Source organism: Camelus bactrianus, chromosome 3 (genome assembly GCF_048773025.1).
Source record: "Camelus bactrianus isolate YW-2024 breed Bactrian camel chromosome 3, ASM4877302v1, whole genome shotgun sequence".
Lineage (NCBI taxonomy): Eukaryota > Metazoa > Chordata > Mammalia > Artiodactyla > Camelidae > Camelus > Camelus bactrianus.
The window spans coordinates 105,564,142-105,584,155 of NC_133541.1; the positions used below are offsets into that span (position 1 = coordinate 105,564,142).

Here is a 20,014-nt window from a genome sequence, read left to right on the forward strand (position 1 = left end):
TATAATTGTGTAAATATATTGACAGTAATTTTTGTAAGGATGTTGTGAAATGTAATAAAGCAGAGCTGTATGATAAAAATCTTAACTTACTCCAACTCATCTGGGTATCATTAGCAGACACAAAGGATAGGTAACGATTTAGAGAGTGGGGGCGACTCCACCCACGATGCGCCTTAATGAGTGAGTGTCTGCTCTTGCTGCAAAGCCCGGGTGAGCTGGGAGATGTCAGTCTTACGTTCCCTTACTTGTCCTTAGTTTCTGTGGGCTCCTCCTACTGCAAGCATTTTGCCATTAGCATTGAAAAATATATCTTTGTATAGAACATAGCCCCAAGCACAAGTCAATTATTTCTTTGTATGCTTAACTGAAGGAACAAGGACCTTGTCCAACACTGAAGGAAAACTTAATGGCATCAATTTAAAAAATTATTTTTATTTTTATTTTTCATTGAAAGAGTTGATTTACAGTGTTTCAGCTGTACGGCAAAGTGATTCAGTTATATATATAATATTCTCTTTTTCAAATCCTTTTCCATTGTAAGTTATTACAAGATATTGAATATAGTTCCCTGTGCTATACAGTAGGTCCTTGTTGGTTTTTTTATTTTATACGCATTAAGCAATGACTTTTGAGAGAGGATATGTCTATTTGCAGTTTTGCTGGTAACTTTCCTGATAACGTCTGAGCTCCAGTGCCTGGGACAGGCTGATTGCTTAATTAATATTTATGCATTTAAAGAGTTTTCAAGGGTAATTTGAATATAAACAGTTCCTGTTATGTTTTGACTTTAGAGCTTAACCTATTGGTAAAATGTAAGCCCCGTGTAAAAATACAAGCAAATGAGTTATCAGCTGTGACGTGCTATATAAATGCAAGTTGTTGTTTTTACTATAGGATTCCCTGACCTGATAGGAGTCACTACCTGATTTTTAGTAATAACGATAACACCAATGACAGTACTGTTATAAAATTCTGTGTATTGCTGTAAATTAGTAATGACCATTTCCCAGGCTTGGGGATTTAAAGAAAGTTAATTGTGGCAAAATACACACAGTATAAAATTTATAATTGTAACCACTTTTAAGTGCACAGTTCAGTAATGTTAAGCACATACACATTGTTATGTGACCCATCTCCAGAACTCTATCCATCTTGCAAAACTGAAGCTCTCTATCTATTAAACAAGTCCCCGTTTCTCCTCCTCATAGCTCCTGACAGCCATCATTTTGCTCTCAGTTTCTGTGAGTTTGACTATTCTAGGTATCATATATAAACGGAATCACTCAGCATTTGTCTTTTTGTGCCTGGTTTATCTCACTTAGCCTAATGTCCTCAAGGTCCACCCATGTTGTGGCATCTGTCAGAATTTCCTTCCTCTTTCAAGGCTGAATAATATTCCAGCATATGTGTACACCACATTTTGCTTATTCATGCATCCACTTCACTGATAGACAGGTTTAAGCTACAGTGAACAATGCTGCTCTGAACATGGGTGTACAAATATCCCTTCAAGAGCTCACTTTCAATTATTTTGGGTATATATCCAGAAGTGGTACTGCTGTATCATATGGTAATTTTATTTTGAACTTTTTGGGCCACCATCCACCATCCTGTTTCCCACAGCGGCTGCATTATTTTACATTCCCACCAACAGTGCACAGGGTTCCAGTTTCTCCACCTCATCATTGCTTGCTATGCTCTTTCTTTTCTTTCCTTTTTTTTTTGGATAGTAGTCATCCTAAGGGGAGTGAGGTGGCTTGGGGATCTTCAATATCAAAGTTATACCCACCATTTCTGTAATTTTTTACCATAATTATATTATGGAAAAATTATTGAGCCTAAGAAAAAAAACACCTAACTGGATTTTCTTCAGCATCAGCTTCAGAAATGTTACAAAAATACAGCGTGATATTTTTGGAGACTATAACTAAAAACCGTTGGATACTTCTGAGAATTTTGTTCCACAGTCTGTTCACAAAATAATGGCAAGGCTACAAACTTTCATCCATGCCAGATAAACTGCTAGAAAACAGTCATTTTCCATTTACCTTGTCACCTTTTCTTCATCTTTCTGATATCTCATCTTTACTCACCATGTCACTTTCCAGTTCCATCATTTTCTGGTGCAGGGCAGCCTCCGCTCCTTCGATTTGCTGGATCCACTACGGGGTAAAAAGACACTCATGTTTGACATGATCGCTGGATGTGGTGTTTATGGTGCTGTCTACTGAGGGGCTTAGTCTCCACCCCTTAAATCTCAGGAAGCACACCAAGAACTGAAGTGAAAATGTGGTGCATTTTCTCTTAGTTCAGAAACAAGACTATAATTTTCCAGTAATTCACTCATTCATTCATTCAACAAACATCTTCACTGATGTCTACCACGTGGGCAATGCGCCAGGTCCTAGGGCTGTGATGGTGAATTAGGACCAACACGTTTTTTGATCCTATTGGAGGACATCATGGGAGACTTTCTTGGAAATGACAATTGCACTGAGTGTAAAGAACGGATCAGGGATGATTAGGCAAAAGTGAGAGGCAAGTTCCAAGCGGAAGGTATGTCTAATTCTCCGTGATCAGAGGGAGCATGACGAAAGAAAGAGGGCCAGGTGAGAATGGAGAAATGGCCATTTTTCACTATGTGAAACTGATTACAGCTAAATGTTGAGGAATCATTTTTTGCTGAGTGGAGACATTTTATATCACAGATAAAGAACTTATTTCTCCTAACATTTAGAATATATCATTCCGTTAGTTGGCATTGTTATCAGAAATGATCAACACCCTCTGAATGAATTTAGACTTTGAATCATACGATGTGAGCCTACCCACATATATGGTTAAATGGAACAAAATGTTATAATGGGTGTCTACCAAGTTAAACATCAACTTGTCCCTTAGGGAGTCAATTGAGCATAATAATTAAGTGTGTGGTTACTGGAAGCCAACCTACCTTTGTCTAATCCCCATCCTAGCTTTTCATGGCTGTGTGGCCTTGAAAGGTTACCTAGTTTCCCTAAGCCTCAATGTTCTCATCTGAAAAATGGGACCGATCATAATAGGAAGATTAAAGGATGTGATTAAGCTAAGGCACTACTGACAGTGTACTGCACGTACTAGGTACCCGATACACTCTAGTTTTTGGTTGAGATTTATTTTTATATTTCTACACTATTAGAAACTTGCATCACTATCAGCTCTTTCTTTTTTGTTTATCTGGGAAAAACTATGTGGTGCACTGAGCATTCTTCTACATACTAAAGCCTTGATATTCACAAGGTGCCACCATGTCCAGCAGCCCCTTGGCTGTAAGGAACATGGGGAAAGAAAGGCAGGGGGAGACTGGAGAGGTGCTAATCTCTCAGCTCTTGTACGTACACCCGGCTCCCCCCATGAGACAAATTTCAGTGGAAAGTCATGGATTTCTTGTAAATAGCCTTGTATTGCAATTGTGTACCGCCCAGCTTTATTAAAATGCTTCCTCTCTCCTGCTGCCTGGTTATCACGGAGAAACAAATTCTCTTGTACATCATGTTTCTAGGAATACTAGACATTGAAGTAGTTCGGTCATGGGCTGAAGATACAGGTGCATAAGCGGGCTTCTGAGCCTTACCATATGTATGATGCAGGACAAGAAATGAACAGCCCACGCCTCAACTTCCTCACGGATGAAATGAAAACAGTGGATGAACACAGGACGGTTGTGAGGAACAACGAACGATGCACAGGCAGCATTTAGCGCAGTGCCTGGCCCACAACGTGTTCTCACATAAGGCCACTGCTCTTACTACTTTTAATACAAAGTCACAATAGGATGTGCTTGTTGGAAATTTGTCTAGGCTCAACCTCTGGCTAAAGATCACACCTCCAGATGGTAGAGTGCTATTCAAAATCGTGGTCTAGAGAAGTTCAAGGTTGATATTTAGAATTACTTGGAGGTAGAAATGTTTATCCATGAATCCGTAAAATTAACATCAGTTCTTTTTGTCATCTGAATCCTTGGCCCATATTAAAATTTCCCCAGTTGTCAGCAAAATCCCTTTTTTTAAAAAATACTTGGTTTACTTGAATCGGGATGCAAAAAAATGGATCATTCACTATTTCTTAAGTATCTTTTTACTTTGTAGCAATCCTTCCTTCTCCCTCTGCCATTTTTTCTTTATGTCATTGTTTTGCTTGAGTAACTTAACTGGGTCATCTGACCTGTAGAATTTTAGATTGGAGCAAGGTGAATCCTTGCTCACAGTTTCATTTAATTTATAACAAGCTGTTTATACATTTAGGAACTAGAAAGCATCTCAAGGAATTTATATTACAGTTCTCATTTTATGCAACCATGTTCACAGGACTGTTGATTATGTGCTGATTCTCAAGGCTTCCTCACTACAGCCAGGTACCAGGCTTCTTGACTTGGCTCTCTCCTTTTTTCTCTGTCTTGCATTTACTAAGTTTAGACACAAGGGGGCGAGTGCACCCTCACTGTTGCTCTTCTTCCGGTCTCCAGGTTGGGCTTTCTGAATGAGGCTGCAGGGAGCCACCAAGTTAACAAAATCAGATGGGAACAACTGGTAGGTACGTGCCCAAGGAAAAGCTCATAAAGAGAGCCAAGCTCCAGGCTAGCATCTGTCAACAAAACTTCTTTATCAGTGTCCCAGCTGGGTAAGAAGGGCTTAAATAATGTAATCCAGGGTTTCCACTATTTAAGAATTATATTTTTAAGAGACTTTAAAGCAAGTATTATGCACCCACCCTAAAGCAGTGTGTAGACTTCTTTTGCATGCTCTCATTCTATCTGGATTCTATCACTCTGAGGAATGAAATATTTACTAGGTATTCAGTAATGCAAAATCACATGCAAAGACAATGTCCTTCAGCCTGACCCTGCTACTTTAGGTGTTAAGCCAGACACTGAGATGATGATCTAAATGTTGGTATAATTTATTACCTTCTCTGCCAGGGACAGCACAGTGCTGGCCTGAATTATAGCCACTTGTTCTTCATTTCTTAAATTCTGTGGGGAAAAAAAAGAAAGAAAGAAAATAAGCTGAAGACACTTTTTGATATATTTTTTAATATTTATACTAACAGAAAATACTGCCTAACTTGCCTGCCATGTATGCAGGAACATCACAAATGGTCTATTCTATTTAGTAATAATTCTTAACAAAGAGTTCATTCAACACCTGTAAAAAGTACATTAAATGTGATTTTTTAAATCTCTCTAGTACTGACCTGATCTGTTTCACTGTCAGCATACTTCATTGTCATAAGAAAAGCAGAAGCCAAAATGAAATAGAGTAATCTCTTCATAGCAGTTTGATGTGATCTAATTGACTCTGCCTCTCCTTTGATAATTTTTCAAGGGAAAAAACTGCATGACTCTTTCAGCCTACATGCATCATTCATCTAGGATTGCAATGAATGGTCCTCCCCCTGAACTGATATGCCTTGACCCTGCCTGGAGGGTGTTTTTAGAAAGAAGAGGGATGACAGTTTCCTAGTCCATTTTTATGGGGCTGCCACCAACCCTACTATTTTGCAGTATTTGCAAATGCACGACTGATTACTTTCACGCCAGATGCTTCCCAGCAATAGTCAGAAAGGTAATTAGCTTTAATCACCGCAGATGTGGTCGGCATTCAAACCTGAAACCTGCCCAGGAATAGCACCAAAACAGTTCCCACTTCTGCCACTACCTTCCAGAGAGCCTTACGATCCCTCAGCCGACTGGTCTGATAAATCGTTGATCTTCTTCAGGAAGTCACATGCTTAAGTGAAGATGGCATTTTACACACAATACATTGGCAAGTATTTCTTGCTTCTCTTTAGGCAAATTCATATCTTTACTACACTTAATTCATTACTTACCCCGTTATCACCCAAGATATCTAGCTGCTTTATGAGATCAGGGATGTTCACATCCTGGAAAATCAAGGAGATACATTCAAGTCAAAGACACAAATGGGACTTACCATTCTATCAGTGCCTGAGCCTTAAGTTAGATGGGGCATTTTAAGACCTCGACTTCCTTGGGTTGTTTTCATTTAGGAACAGCTGGTTTTATGTTTACAGTCTGCTTTTTATAAGCTGTGTGAACCTGGGAAAACTACTTAATGGTATATTTTCAATTTCGCCAGTTGCAAAATGGAGACAATAAATACCTCCTTCATAGGCTGATCTTGAGGATAAAGACATTGTATACAAAAGAGTCTAGGATGCTGTAAGGATTTGGAATTTGTTCATTAACTTTTTTTCTTATAATTGTCAAAAAGTTGTTTCAATTTTTATAAATTTGAGGTATAAAAAAAGTAACAAGTAATAAATATAAATAACCAATCAATTTCATTCTAATTAATGGAATTCTGATCTGGTTGAGATTTTAACTGCCACATAGAAAGCCACAGTGCAGCTCCATTTTTTAGGTTTCGAGCACTGATTTCATCCTATGGAAACAGCTGATTTTTACTACATTCCTTGAGTCAGTTTAAAGCAGCACTCCATTTAAAAGAGTTCCCTTGGATATAAATTACACGCATTGGCATAAGTTGTTTGTGATTTACCTAAAAAAAAAACCTAAGGAAAAGACAAAGTGCTTTTCATTCAATTAGAGTTGAATCAAATAATTGCTTCAGTTTACAAATTTTCATGCAGGCCAGAAAGGCCAGAAGGTTAAACATCATGAAAGTGGTCTAAGATGGAAGACAAGAAAGCACAATTTTCTACCTAATTCCCCTCCCCCCATTTTTTACCTCATTAGCATCACTTTCTCCTCTTACTCATGTTCAGATAGCATTATAGCAGATCCCCACTGCCAGGAACACAAAAGTCCAGCTCATCCTCACAGGTAGAGAGGAGGCAACTAAAGCAGGTGTACTCAGCAGCTCAGAGTGGGAGCAGGAAGGCCATGCAGAAGGTAAAGGGGGGACCAGGAAGGGAGGGGGCTCCCTAGCTTTACCTCTGGGAGAGACAGGCACTCTGTGATTTCACTATATTGAAGGACAATATACTTTCCGGGAGACAGAGCCACCTCCATTTGACCTTTATATTTCCAACGTATTCCAGTATCGCTAAAGATAAAATTCTATTCTGTCCAAGTGAGCCGTATGTTCTACACCCCAAGACCTTCCAAAAGAGAAATCCTCCCTAAATCACCCATATCAAAAGAGATGGTGGGCGAGATGATTTCAAGGTTTCTTCTAATACTGAAATTCCAAGACTGAGTTCTGCAGCACTGAGAACAGCACAACAAAGGGGCTCAACACATACTTTTTTTATCTGGCATCCTCGTACTATGTTTCTTGAAGTACTACACTTACTTACTATTTCCTCTAGAGAACTGAGGGTAACCATCTTCATAAATATTTTGATTCTGTACCACTCTTTATGTTACTCTGTTCTAAACAATCATGGCTTCCTGTGTTTTTCTGCTGAGACCATTCATACATCTGCCACATGTTTTGTTTGCGTTCTAGCGAAATCCCCATGTCACAATTTTCAGTGCCTACATAGTTTGTATCAAAATGACACCCAGTGACAGGAAGACAAAACAGCCACAAGCAACCTCCCCTTTTCCAATTCCCAGTTTTTCTACTTTCTACAACATACACGAGGAAACGTCTGCCTACCTTGACACCTTCTTTCATACAGTAGATCTGGAGAGCACTCACACCATCTGAGAATGGGTGAATCTGCAGATTAAATGGAGGGGATCGCCTCTCTCTTTCCTTGAAATACAGTGAAGAATATATGGGAATTAAAAAAAAAAAAGCAACAACTGATTAATCACTAAACCAGTTGTCAGTGTTCTCTCTATGGTATTTCAGCACTTCATCAATATGCCATTTGGCAAAAAAAAAAAACCCAAAAACCCCAACCCCCCCCCCCCAAAAAACCCCCACAGGATGTTCATGCTTGAATTTAATGGAAAAGAACTGATTAGTCAACTAAGGTGCAGGAGAAGAATTTATGGATGGTGTCATCCAGTCTTGCAAATTTTTGGATCAGGGAAATGCAGAAAGTGGAGTTCCATTTTAAGTTATATGAATATTTAGAGCTTTCAGGTGTCACAAAGAACATTCTTCCGACCATGAAGTTTTATGGCAGCTCAAGGCCTCCTGCATATTCAATCCACACAAATTTTATAAGTAAGATATGTGGGCTACCAAGGATGACTTAACTCTTCTTTACTGAAGCATACCAACTGCTAACTCTATCCGAATCTAATGTGAATTAACCTCAAGAAGAAATTGCTGGCAAAATAACAGAGAAATCAAATGATAAATCTTCTTATCCTCTGCATATCAGCATATGTTCAACCAGACCCTAAGCCAGCTTCTGCGTGATATAATCAAAATCTGATTTGACTGACATTAACTTTAAAAAGGGATGGAAACTTATTCAGATTAGCCAAAGTATTTCCTAAAACAAATTACCTTGCTTCTTAGCTTTTTGCATAAATGCATTATAGAATAAAAAGTCTGCTTATAAATTCAAGGGTCTAACAATAAAATATTTTTGTATAGAGTACATTTTGAAATACGATTCTTGGAGTAATATTCTTCTGAGTCAGAATTCAATGAAGGATGAAAAGGATCATTTAAAAGCAATGACGTATTGATGAAGTTTGAAAGCTACTATTTACATTATTTAAAAATGATTCATTAGTCTTGTTCATGAAGGCAACAGTGTTGAAAAGTATGGTATCTGAGCATGAGCAGACAATTCTGAGTTGCATTAAAGTCTCACCACTTACTAGTCATAGGACCTGGGCAAATTATTTAACCTCAGTTGCTTCATTTAGAAAATCTTGGTTGTGGCTGTGAGGTCCGATGAGAATATGCATCTGAAAGGCTTAATTCAGCACCTCACACGAAGGTCAGGCTCAGTGCATGTTAATTGTTATGATTATTTTTATTATCAGAATTATCATCATTTCCTTACTTCTAGCTCTAGGTTTCGAAACTCCAGCAGCTCATTCTGGTCTCTGGCATCCTGTAGTTCCTGTTGTAGCCGGTGGTTTTCTGCCTCTTGTTTTTCTATCTAATAAAGTAAATCCTCAAGTTAGATGGACATTGCGAAAAGCATCTACAACTTTGCAAAGCAAGCATGGACCGCATTCTTTTACTCAGTGAATAAATCATCTAGACCATGAAAAAACAAATCCCAAGTAGATGTGAATAAAACAAGCCTTTGGCTTTCCTTCCAGTTATCCTTTGGTTGAGTTTTTCGGGTCACAGAAAAAAACGCTGGAGGATACCTCCATTCACTGAGATAAAGTCTAGAGACCCTGTGAGTCCTGAATCTGAGTGTACTCACCACGCCCTTGCTGTGGGTCATGGACAGTGTCCGAGAACTAGATTTAATGGGGCGAATAATGGAGACTGACACCTCTTCTTTTTGGAGTTACAAGTTGTCAGAGAAATAATTTTTTAAAAGCAGCTCTGATCCTACACAAAACTTTGTTGAATTCCTTTTACCTGCAGAATAAGGCCAAACTCCTCAACATGGAGTTCAAAACCCTTAATAATCTGCTTCCTGGATTTAAATGTTTTCACTGTCATGTCTACACATGCACACACTCACATGTGATCGCACACACACTAGAATTTGGAAACCCTGACTGTCTGATTACTCCAGGAGCTCATCTCTGCCTGAGAAGGGTGCCCCCATTTCCTTTCCTACATGAGGAGATCCTACGCTTCCTTGAACACCAAGCTCTAACGTCTCCTACCATAAGAGGCTTTCCCTGTCTCCCCATTCCAAAGTGACACCTCTTTCTTTGTTTTCCCTTAGGGCTTTCCTGGAAGGTGTCTAGTATAACCTGATGAAGCATGAAATTAAGTTGGTCATGTACAAACCTGCCTCTTCCTGTAGACAGGGTCCACGTCTACCAGGGATCAGAAAATTGTCATGATCTGCAAAGGGCTTGGGGCTGCCTCTGACATGGGCCTTCTGCACAGTAACTACTTAAAATCTTGAGTTTAGAAATAAAAAACCAGGGGATTTTCAATATGGGATGAATCTTTCTTTCTCAAGTATACACACTCGAAGGAGAATGCTTAGCTTTATTGTGATTCAGTTTTCTTTTACTCTTAGAAATCTGAGCTCAAAAATTCCCCTTTGAGCCCAAAGAAAATCAGACAGAAGACATAATGGGAGTTAATTTTTTAGATGATAAACAAATGTAATAACACTTATTACTGGGCACCCCTGAGACCACTAAAAACCTTTTTCTCATAGGAAAATAAAGATGGGGAAAAATTAGATACTACGTGACATTAATTAATATAGCAAACTCTCAAGATCTTTACACTAGATTTTTGTGGTCTAGTAAACTTTCAAAAGTTTTTAAAAGTTGACTTAGATCACAAAAGAGATTCTATTTCCTAGAATCTTGGATTGGGACCAGAGATGGGACATGTGGGGAGATTCCTGGTTCTGGTGGTTAGCAGTAGTAACAGCATTAGTGGTTCACAGGTGGTTGAATTCATAGACCAGGGCCAATGTCCATCAAGTTTCTTTATGGGGACCCCTAACCCTTCTGAGAGTACCAGTCTTCAATCTTGGAATCGCCACCCACCTTCTATACATCAACTCTGTCTCCCATCATACAGAGAGCGAGATAGGATGTCCCAACTCTGCCAGACCAGAGGGGAGGGAGGACAAGCTTCTTTCTCTTTCCACGCTTACCGGGGTGTTGTGCTTAATTTTTATTACTTGTCAAAACTAGTGAATATTGGTAGAAACAGTCCTAAACTAACTTCTAAATAATTCTGGATTGCCCTGCAGAATTATTTCCCTTATTCAAATGGGCTTTCAAATTCTGTTTTTGTCAAGAATAACGTAAGATTATCTTGTAATCTTTTCACATCATGAATGGTAAAGACCAAAGGCAAAGCCACATCTGAACTGAAAATAATCTGTTGCATTTCACTGCCCCAAATCAAAAGCCTGTGCTCAGATAACTCCAATTCATTCTATCTGTTGGGCCGAAGCCATGCTTTTGCATCTTGATTTGTTGAACAACTTCCCGTACAAGCTCTTTTTGTGCTTTGGATGCATCTTTTAAAAAGTTCTTTCATTAAAATATAAATAAATATATATATATATATGGATATATCTGTGTGTGTGTGTGTGTGTGTGTGTGTGTATATATAAACAAGCAAGATCAGCAAAAAATTAAGTGAGAGCACAGTCTGTGCTCGGTTGCAGCATGGCCTTGCAGTCATTTCCTTTCACAAAGTAACGAGTGTTATTCACAGAGTGCTTTTGTAGATGGACGCCCACACAGGATGTGTGCACGTGTGGGTGTATGTATATATATACAGTACACATACAGTGTGTGTGTATATATATATATATATATATATATATATATATATATGTAACAAATCGATAGGTTTCAGGGATCACATCCTTTCAAGTCGGCACAATGCCAGCGCAGAGCCATGCACACCACGTGCCACATAACTGATGGTGATGGCGGTGACAGAGATGCAGGCGGGCACGCGGCAGAGGGGAGCACAGCGCTGGAAGAGCCTCCCGTCCCCTAGCCCCTGTGCCACTCCTGAGAGGAACCCCTGCTGCTCCTGGATCTCTCATCGTTTTCTCCTCTGCCCCACTAGGGTGTTGTGCCCCCACATACCTTTTCTAAAAGCTCCTGGTTTCTCTTAATGAAAAGTTGTTTATCTTCTACCCAGTGTGAATCCTGTTTGACAAAGAATATGGTGCAGTCAGCATTTCAGAGTGGCACAAAAGAGCATGTGTCCTCAAACCACTTGGCCAGAGCTGTCCTCTCTCCACCCGGTTTATTTGCCTGCCAACGGCTGAGAAACGACACCCACCCCGGCCAGCTCCTTATTCCAAGACAATGGGGCCAAAGTTGCCAGGAAAATTTAACCCCCGTTTCATTGTCACTCACTAGCCCTGTCTTTTCCCATCTGAATAATCCAGGACCAGCCTTCTGGGGACTCAGAAGTGACCACACAGGCAAAAAGTGAAAAGGGTCAGAATGCACACAGGCTAGATACGTATGGATGGAAAACATTAAAATGCAGAACCATAAATGTAGCAGAGAGGCAAAGAAGGCAGCTTGAGGGGCGGGTCTTTGTCTCAGCAGCTCATGACCACTCTAGGCTATGTGTACAAGGCTCCTCTTCCTCTCTCTTGCCCAGCCTCATTGGCTGCTGTAGCTGGGTTCACACTCTGGCCAGCCAAACACCAGGGACAGAAACAGAGGGTTGAACATTCTGACACAGTTTGAGAAAGGTCACTGCGGAGAGCCAAGCCGTGTCCTGGGTGGGCCCATGCACGGGGCGATCGAGGGGAAGGTCATATTGACTCACCCGCATCTGCAGACGGGCTAGCAACCAAATGCCTACCTGTCCTTTCTGAGCCAGAGTCGCCTCCAGATCTTCAATTTTGGCTTTGTATCTTAGCACCTCTGCCTGGAGCTGCTCTTGAGCCTAGTGAGACCAGAATTCCAGAACTCGGTAAGTAGAACTGAGAAGAAGTCAGTATTTCTCTTCCCCTCATGTTCCCTGCTTAGAACTCAGCAAGTGAGAAAAAAAGAATCTCCTATGCTCAAAGGGTCTTTTAAAACTATGTTTATAATCTAAATTCTCGCTTAACATTTTCAGTGGCTCCCTTTAGCATCAGGTTAAGACTTCAAACCCTTTAGCCAGGTTTTCAAAATCTCCCCTTATCCTTCCAATCTTTTCCCACCGCTCATCAACATGGAGTCCACCTCTACCCACTGGTGACCTCCTTGTTTCTAAAATTCGCCTTGTACCTCTCCACTTCCCTCTTTATTTGGACGTGTTCCCCTTGTGGAAAACCTTATCCCATTTTCTCTTTCCAAAATCTCCCCATTCTTTCACAGCCAACTCTGTGCCCTATATTTAAATCTAAATCCAAATCTGTGTATGTACATAGGAAGAATTTTACGTGTGTGTGTGCATGTGTATGTGTGTGTGCATGTGTATGTATGTGTGTGTGTGCGTATCAGCATGTTTGGGACACTAATCTTACACGGAACAACCTTACTTCATTTAGTCTAGTAATGTTTCCAGATTCTTTTGTATTCTCTCTAGATTCAATCCTATTTTCCATGAAACACTTTGTTTTCTGCCCATACCCACATTTTTCTCGTGTCTTATGACCTGGATAGGTCCTCTGGTACAAAGTCGAACAAAATCAGGAAATGGCTGGTGTCCTTTTCTTATTATTCATTATGAGCAGAATACATTTTTGGACTGCTAAATACTATATTTACCTTTACCAGGTTAAAATAACTCCAAGCTTAGCTTTTCTAAGAATTATGTAACTTTGAATGGGTGTTGAGTACAACGTACTTTTTCTCTATTGAAATGATTGTATCGTTTGTTTTCATTGATATCCTTTCATCTGTATTACCCATTTTTGCACTTCTACTTTCTTCAACTTTACTGCTCTCTTTCTCACATCTTGATGTGTCTTAGACTATTTTGCTTAGCATGGTAAGTTTTCTTACTCTAAAGGCCATAAATAATGCTAAACCTGTATTTTGATGGGAGAGTGAGACAAGAGAAAGAGAACTGGTTTCTACATCGTCACCTCTCCAAAAAACAATATGCTACTGTTTTCATTGACCAGCCCCACGTTGGTAAGAATAAGTAGTTAACACTGACAGTGAAAACCACAACTATTCCAGTATTAGGGCACAGACACGAAAGCACACACGTACATCCTTCCTAATGATTGCTTGCCTGTCTATAGGGGTTTTTTTTTTAACATGTTTACTCACTTATGCATGTGTACGTGCATGAACGTATATATTTAAAAATACATAACTATAGTATCTATGTTTTCCTACTAAGCCACTAACAGTAGTTCCTATAATACTTCTCAATGAACTGTAGACCCTCTAAATCGGAAGCAGGGTAAAATCGCTGAGTGGTCACGCTCTCTCTTGCTCTTTTGTAAACTAATGTATGAGGCAGTTACAGCAAGGCAGTTGTGACTGGACTCAGTTCTGGGTTCATCCCCTAGCTTTAACCTAACTAAGCTACATATTCTGGTTTTAAACTACCTAAGATATGTTTAACTCCTACTAAGCTATTATTTCCTCTCCTATTAAAAAAAGAGTTAATAATAGCATCTAACTCACAGGATTATCTTAGGATTGCATGAGATAATGTGTATACAGTACTCAGCACGATGCTTGGAATACATCAAGTACTCAATAAATGTTAAGTGTCAGTACTGTATGTGTTTCTTTTTCTTGTTTGAAGTAGACGAATGAGAGGCAATTGTGACATAACAGAAAGAACATCTGATCCAGCAAGATGTGAGCTGGAATCCCACTTTCCCATTTATTAGCTGTGTGATCGTGGGTAATTCAATTAACCTCTCTGAGCCTCAAATTCCTTTTTTTATAAAATACCCACCTTAGGGGGCTGTCCCCAGGGTTAAATGAGATACTGTCAGTGACAGTTCTCAGTAAGCTGTCAATGTAATGCTCTTATTAACTAAGAAAAGGAACTGGCTACCCATTGCTTTTGAAAGATAAAAGTTTTTTTTTTTTCTCCCAAGCAAGAAACTAAAAAAAAATGGATTATCAAAATTCAATACTGTCTAGCTTTGAAATTGTTAAGTTTTCGAACAGCACAAATAAGAACTATATACTCCACTATCTTTAAAGGAACAAAAGCATTGATCTAAGCTGGTTCTAATGTCTCCAGATCCAAGGTTTGTTGACATAAAAGATAAAACAGTTCAAAAGCTGCAGTGGTGAGATGGGTACCAGGCAAGCTATCCTACTGACACTTTCATGTCCATGGTACTTTTGTGCTGCGACTGTTGCAAGCCAATTCAGGGCCCTCTCCCAGATGTACACTAACCTTGGCTTCTCTTTCAGCGTCGAGGATGCCTCCACTCTGCTCCTGCAGGAGGGCATACGCTCTTTGGAGAGCCTGGTATTCTTTTGTTAATTGTCGGAACCGTAGCTCAGATTCTTCCGCTGCTAAACTCTTGAGGTTAAACAAAAAAGCCAAAGAATTATTATGTTATGCTTACGTCCTGTGTTCAATGTGAAATGTTAACTTGTGTCCATGTTTTGAAGAGAAGTAAAGGTTTGTTTGTTATTGGATTTTGTGCGATTTTATTCTTAATTTTCAAGTATGTGTATGGGCACAAATACTGTAACACTTTCAAGATGGACACTGCAGGAGTACTTAGGTATTTATTAATAAAAGAAGCATTTGCTTATTTATATATTTCTGATTATTACCTATTTGGGCTTGGATTATAGAAAATTTTGGACCCAAAGGAGAAAAACTTACACCTAGATTTTGGATCCAAATTTGAGGAGATGATTATCAGTTTTATTCTCAGTTCTTTTCAATACATACATAGCCAAGCAACTTCTTCCCCAGATAAATTATAAAAATGGTTTTGCAGCTTTGAGTCTCCAACTTCAGAGCATTATAAAATCACCATGAAGTTTTGTGAAAAATGAAGATTTGTGGGTTCCACCCTCAAGATCCTGAGTCAGGAGTTGTGAGTCCGAAAACTCTCATTGTAATTGAAGCCCCTAGATAATTCTGATGAAGGTGGTCTACAGAACATACTTTGCTGAACACTGTCTTAGACTGTATTTAAAAGCTTGTTCTTTGGTTTACACCTTCTCTGGATGAAGAATGTGGGAGAGTAACTTTCATTTTGAAAGAAGTCTTGAGGTTACAGAGCTGAACTTCAGAGAAGTTTCTAAAAGGGCTGCACGACTTAGGTGAAGCTACTGTCCAAGACATAACGAAGTCAAGCATGGCCTCGAAATCGGTCACTATTATGAGATGACATGCTGTTCGTGAAGGAGATAAAAAGTGAAGTGCTCTTCCTCCTCCTTCAAGGGGAGAGTTGATGACAGTATCACAGAAGATTAGAGAAGTGAAAAGGCTTACTTCATCCAGGTCATCATCAGGAGTGGCTGGCGTTCGGTCTGTTCTAAATGAGGCCATAGATGACGTCTCTGAATCCATAGAGTCCTCATCATAGCCGATAAATGGGTCCAAAACAGGCCTCTAATGGAGGGAAAGTACACGGTTACTAACAAAGCTAAAAGTGCGGAAAGTCAACTTCTTATTAAAATTCTGTCGCCTGGCATGCATGCAAATATAGAAGACATGGGTCCTTCAATGCTTCTTTGATGAAATAAAAATATTAGGCGTGGACACAGTAATTCCAATAAATGCTTGCCCATGTTATTTCACTTCTGATGTTTCTGAGGAAGAGTCATTAATGTTTGGCTCTCTTCATAGAAACACTGGATCCTCTTTTACGTTACATTTTATGCCATGATGAGTTTATGCGATTTACTCTGGCCGATATTCAGAATACAATCAAGGAATTCTGAAAGTCCGGGCATTCGTGTAAAGGGGATTATCAAATTCTATCATCTAATTCCACATTCAAATCAAATGATGCAATCGTTAAAAACAAAAATCAAACAAAGAGACAAATTAAAATAAAACTTTATGAATTCTAAGAGGCTACACAGATATTGGTGGATAGTATCACTATCAATAATATTGCCCGAGTGAATAATAAAAATATATTAATCAATTATAGGATGGGTATCAGAGGCTAATATTCAAGGGAGACGTCAAATTGTATGTATCTCTTGCATGTCCTTGGAGTGTGACTCTCCGACTTGTCAGATAACCCTCTCTACGTGAAACCTAGTGGCTTCTTCACTCAGAAAGCAAACCCTTTCAGGTTAAAATCCACAACACAATCATTTCTGGACTTCTGAGAACTGTCAAGGGAAGACATTTCTTCTGGCAAATAAACCCCATGGTTTTCTGCAGTTCAGGAACATCTGATTTATCACATATTCACAGGAAGGTTCCTTGGCAAGCCTCACTTTTCCCGCTGTGTCTGTGTGTGGCAGAAGCCTGATAACCTAGTTCTCTCATTACCTTAATTGGCTTCGAACTTCTTCTATGCTTTCTCCTACGAATGAGCTTTTCCCGATCCTGGAAAACAGATGAAAGACTTTTCAGATCATGGCTTGGTGCCTATTCTCCTACAGGTTTTTTTTTCTTCCAAAGACAGAGCTGTATTTCCCCTAGAGCATTACATATTTCTGTTTAAAATACGATTATGTTTTGTAAATTGTGGCATCTTTCGGGTTTGATCCTTGAATACTGACTGTCCCTGATAATCTATGTGGATCTGAAAGCCTCACAACCAGAAAGTATAATGCGTTCCTAACTGGCATCTTCTATTTTATACTTGAAGGTCAAGTATAAAATCGTCATGTTCTCCCAAAGCGCAACTCTTCAATTTTCTCAGATTCCAAATTATTTTAAGTGTTGAAAAATATCATTTCACAATAAAGAAAAACTTTATTGTTTCCATTAAATCACCCGAAAAGCATAGAAAGCTACCTTCTGACTATTCTTGGATCCTTGTTCTCACCTGTAGCCTCTGAAGATAGAACAGAGTACCTACTTGGTTGGAATCATCTAGTGTTTTCCTTTTCGGTGGGGGTGGTTCTCATTAGGATGTTCTGGGAAACTCAAAGAATATCTAGAAATAATGATAGATTTCTTGATTTATTATTTTCGTGAAAGGAGATAGTTTGGTAATTCGATGCTCATTTGTATAGTACTCCATATATTTAGTGTACAAATTCAAAAGTGGATGGAATAAATGATATTTATGCCTCCCTGGAAGTCTGATAGACATGTGTGAACGTCTCAGAATTCCTAAGAAACTAGCTTAAACTCCTGATACTCAAAGCCATTCAAATTCCTAGACTAGTGAATCTGAGATTTATGAGTTACTAAGGATGTGGAAGTGAAGTGAGGGGCAGAGAGCTTCAAAGGCCATGTTTAAGAAGTAATCTGGGTTAAGCCAGTGGTGTTAACCTTTTTGATTTTCACCTTTAATAAATAAAAATAATTTGATCATGCAACCTTAAGATAGTCAAAAGTTTTACAGTATACTTAGATGACCCTCCTAATATAGTATATGCATTGTAACATATACTCAACATAGAAAATTTTAAAAGGGTGAGCCATAATTAACCATAAACAGAATTTATAATCTTTTCTTCCCTCAATGGCAGTAAATCATCCCGCTCATCCTACTCTGAAGACTATTGCCTGCCACTCCCCCATCACTAGTTCAACTCTGTAGGTCTTGGCTTGGTTCTAAATGGAGTGCAACCACAGGTATCATTCATGGAATAAAGACAGAGAGGCAAAAAAGAAAACCCAAAGGCATCTACAGGTGTTAGTCCAACGTTGTCGTTAACACAGATCTCAGCCAGATGCAAATGAGAGTAACAACTCCTTTACCTGCTTCAGCAGGTACTAAAGTCGTGGTCAGGAGATCTGGACTGGAATTTCAGCTGTCATTTTACACATATGTATTAAACTGCCACTATGTAGCTAGAGACTGGATTAGGTGTTGGGAAACAAGAGGTCAACAGTCTTGTAGGAGGCAAAATATTTAATCTCTGAGCCTCAGAATCTTGATATTGGAAGGCAGTTACAAGATACACCCACACAACCTACCTACTCACATTACAGTGCATTTGAAAGTTCTTTTAATGTGCTTTGCAGCTATTATTTGTGTTATCAAATTAGTCAGCAAAAAATTATAATTGAAAAGGTATAAAGCAGTTAAATAATATCCAGTATTTTTGGAATAAAGTCTCTTGAATCTACTTATATATTCAACATAGGAACTTGGGCCTTTGGGGCTAATCCAAAATTATTAAGTGCTGCTAGTGTATGTTGATTTCTTGGCTACTTGTCCTCGGGAACAGCTTAGGGTTTATAGATAAACCAAGACCTACCCTTGTGAGCTCATCAATAATGTTCTGTTGTTCAATGACCTGAAGTTTTAGAAACTCTGTCTCTTGTTCTTCATTAGCTTGATCGAGGTCATTCAGCGATTTTAATTTCTTCAAGGGTGGATGGGATGTAATTTTTTCTCTCTGGGTTGGGGAAAAAAAAAGTGTAGGTAGAGAGTTTAAAAATCCTAAACTTTGGTGGTTAATGTAAAGTATCTGTAGAAACTTTATGAGGCTCCAGCTAAATTTGAAAACTGCTCAGTTTCAATACACACACACACACACCAACTAACACCCTCAGGTGCCTTTTGTCTGCTGTAACAGGTGGCAGTCGCTGGGAAGGTGTGCAGATCTCTACTACTGGATTGGCAGTCTGTTAAGGAGGACATGAGCCTAACACCTGTTCATACATTATGCAAATGATGGCATCTATTTCCAACTATTGTGCAAGATCTTAGGAGATGAGGGGTATCTACTGTATGGTTCTAGAAAAAGCATGTTAGTGAAATTCTTGCAAGGAGGTATCTATGGTTGGGGAACCAGGTTGAAACTCTGCTTCTCTATTTCGGAGCTTTTGGAGAGTGTGCAGATTCCTGCAAGCACTCCCATTGTTCTGCAAAATTTAGAAAGTCCATAAAATTCAGAGTCAGCAACCTTCTTTGGCTTTCTTCCTTAAAGGCGCCTTGCTTACATAAGGGAAAATTGAAACTTTCACCAATAGCATTGTATTTTAAAAATAAACTAAGAAAGACCAGTAAGTCAGGTGAGTGCAGTAATATAAACAAGGAGGCTGCAGTTCTGCAGAATCTATGATACACACCATTTCTGAATTTTCCTTGGTAACAGCTTTTAGTTTCTCTTCCATGCGCTGCAAAGACACCATCAGTTCATCGTTTCTCTTGGCGAGGCACTTGTTCCTTTCCAGAAGAGGTTTACATTGTTTTTCGGTTTCCCGCACGCGTTTTAACTGGGAAGACATCAGACAATGTGACCCTTGGGTTAGAGGCTGAAAATGACTTCATGACACCAACAGCCACCATACAGAAGGGAAAGCAGGATATTTTAAATACAACTGTCCAAAAATGATTTAAAAAATTCCTAATATGAGTCAGAAAATAAGAGCAGCACAAAAGAAAATGGGCAAAAGACAAAGGGCGAATCCCACAGGACACC

At 39.2% G+C, this 20,014-nt stretch overlaps 1 protein-coding gene across 2 annotated transcripts in view; it reads right to left on the bottom strand.

Moving 5' to 3' along the window:
* JAKMIP2 (janus kinase and microtubule interacting protein 2) overlaps positions 1 to 20,014 on the bottom strand; it is a 152,068-nt gene that overhangs the window by 22,678 nt on the left and 109,376 nt on the right. For both annotated transcript variants that reach the window (XM_010959619.3, XM_010959618.3), the window contains exons 6-17: positions 19,662 to 19,808; positions 18,845 to 18,985; positions 16,956 to 17,012; positions 15,939 to 16,058; positions 14,880 to 15,008; positions 12,381 to 12,464; positions 11,645 to 11,707; positions 8,941 to 9,039; positions 7,626 to 7,724; positions 5,869 to 5,922; positions 4,946 to 5,011; positions 2,094 to 2,162 (exon numbers count right to left, since the gene is read on the bottom strand). In XM_010959619.3, coding sequence (XP_010957921.1) covers positions 2,094 to 2,162; positions 4,946 to 5,011; positions 5,869 to 5,922; positions 7,626 to 7,724; positions 8,941 to 9,039; positions 11,645 to 11,707; positions 12,381 to 12,464; positions 14,880 to 15,008; positions 15,939 to 16,058; positions 16,956 to 17,012; positions 18,845 to 18,985; positions 19,662 to 19,808 — 1,128 coding nt within the window. The remainder of the gene's footprint in view (positions 1 to 2,093; positions 2,163 to 4,945; positions 5,012 to 5,868; positions 5,923 to 7,625; positions 7,725 to 8,940; positions 9,040 to 11,644; positions 11,708 to 12,380; positions 12,465 to 14,879; positions 15,009 to 15,938; positions 16,059 to 16,955; positions 17,013 to 18,844; positions 18,986 to 19,661; positions 19,809 to 20,014) is intronic.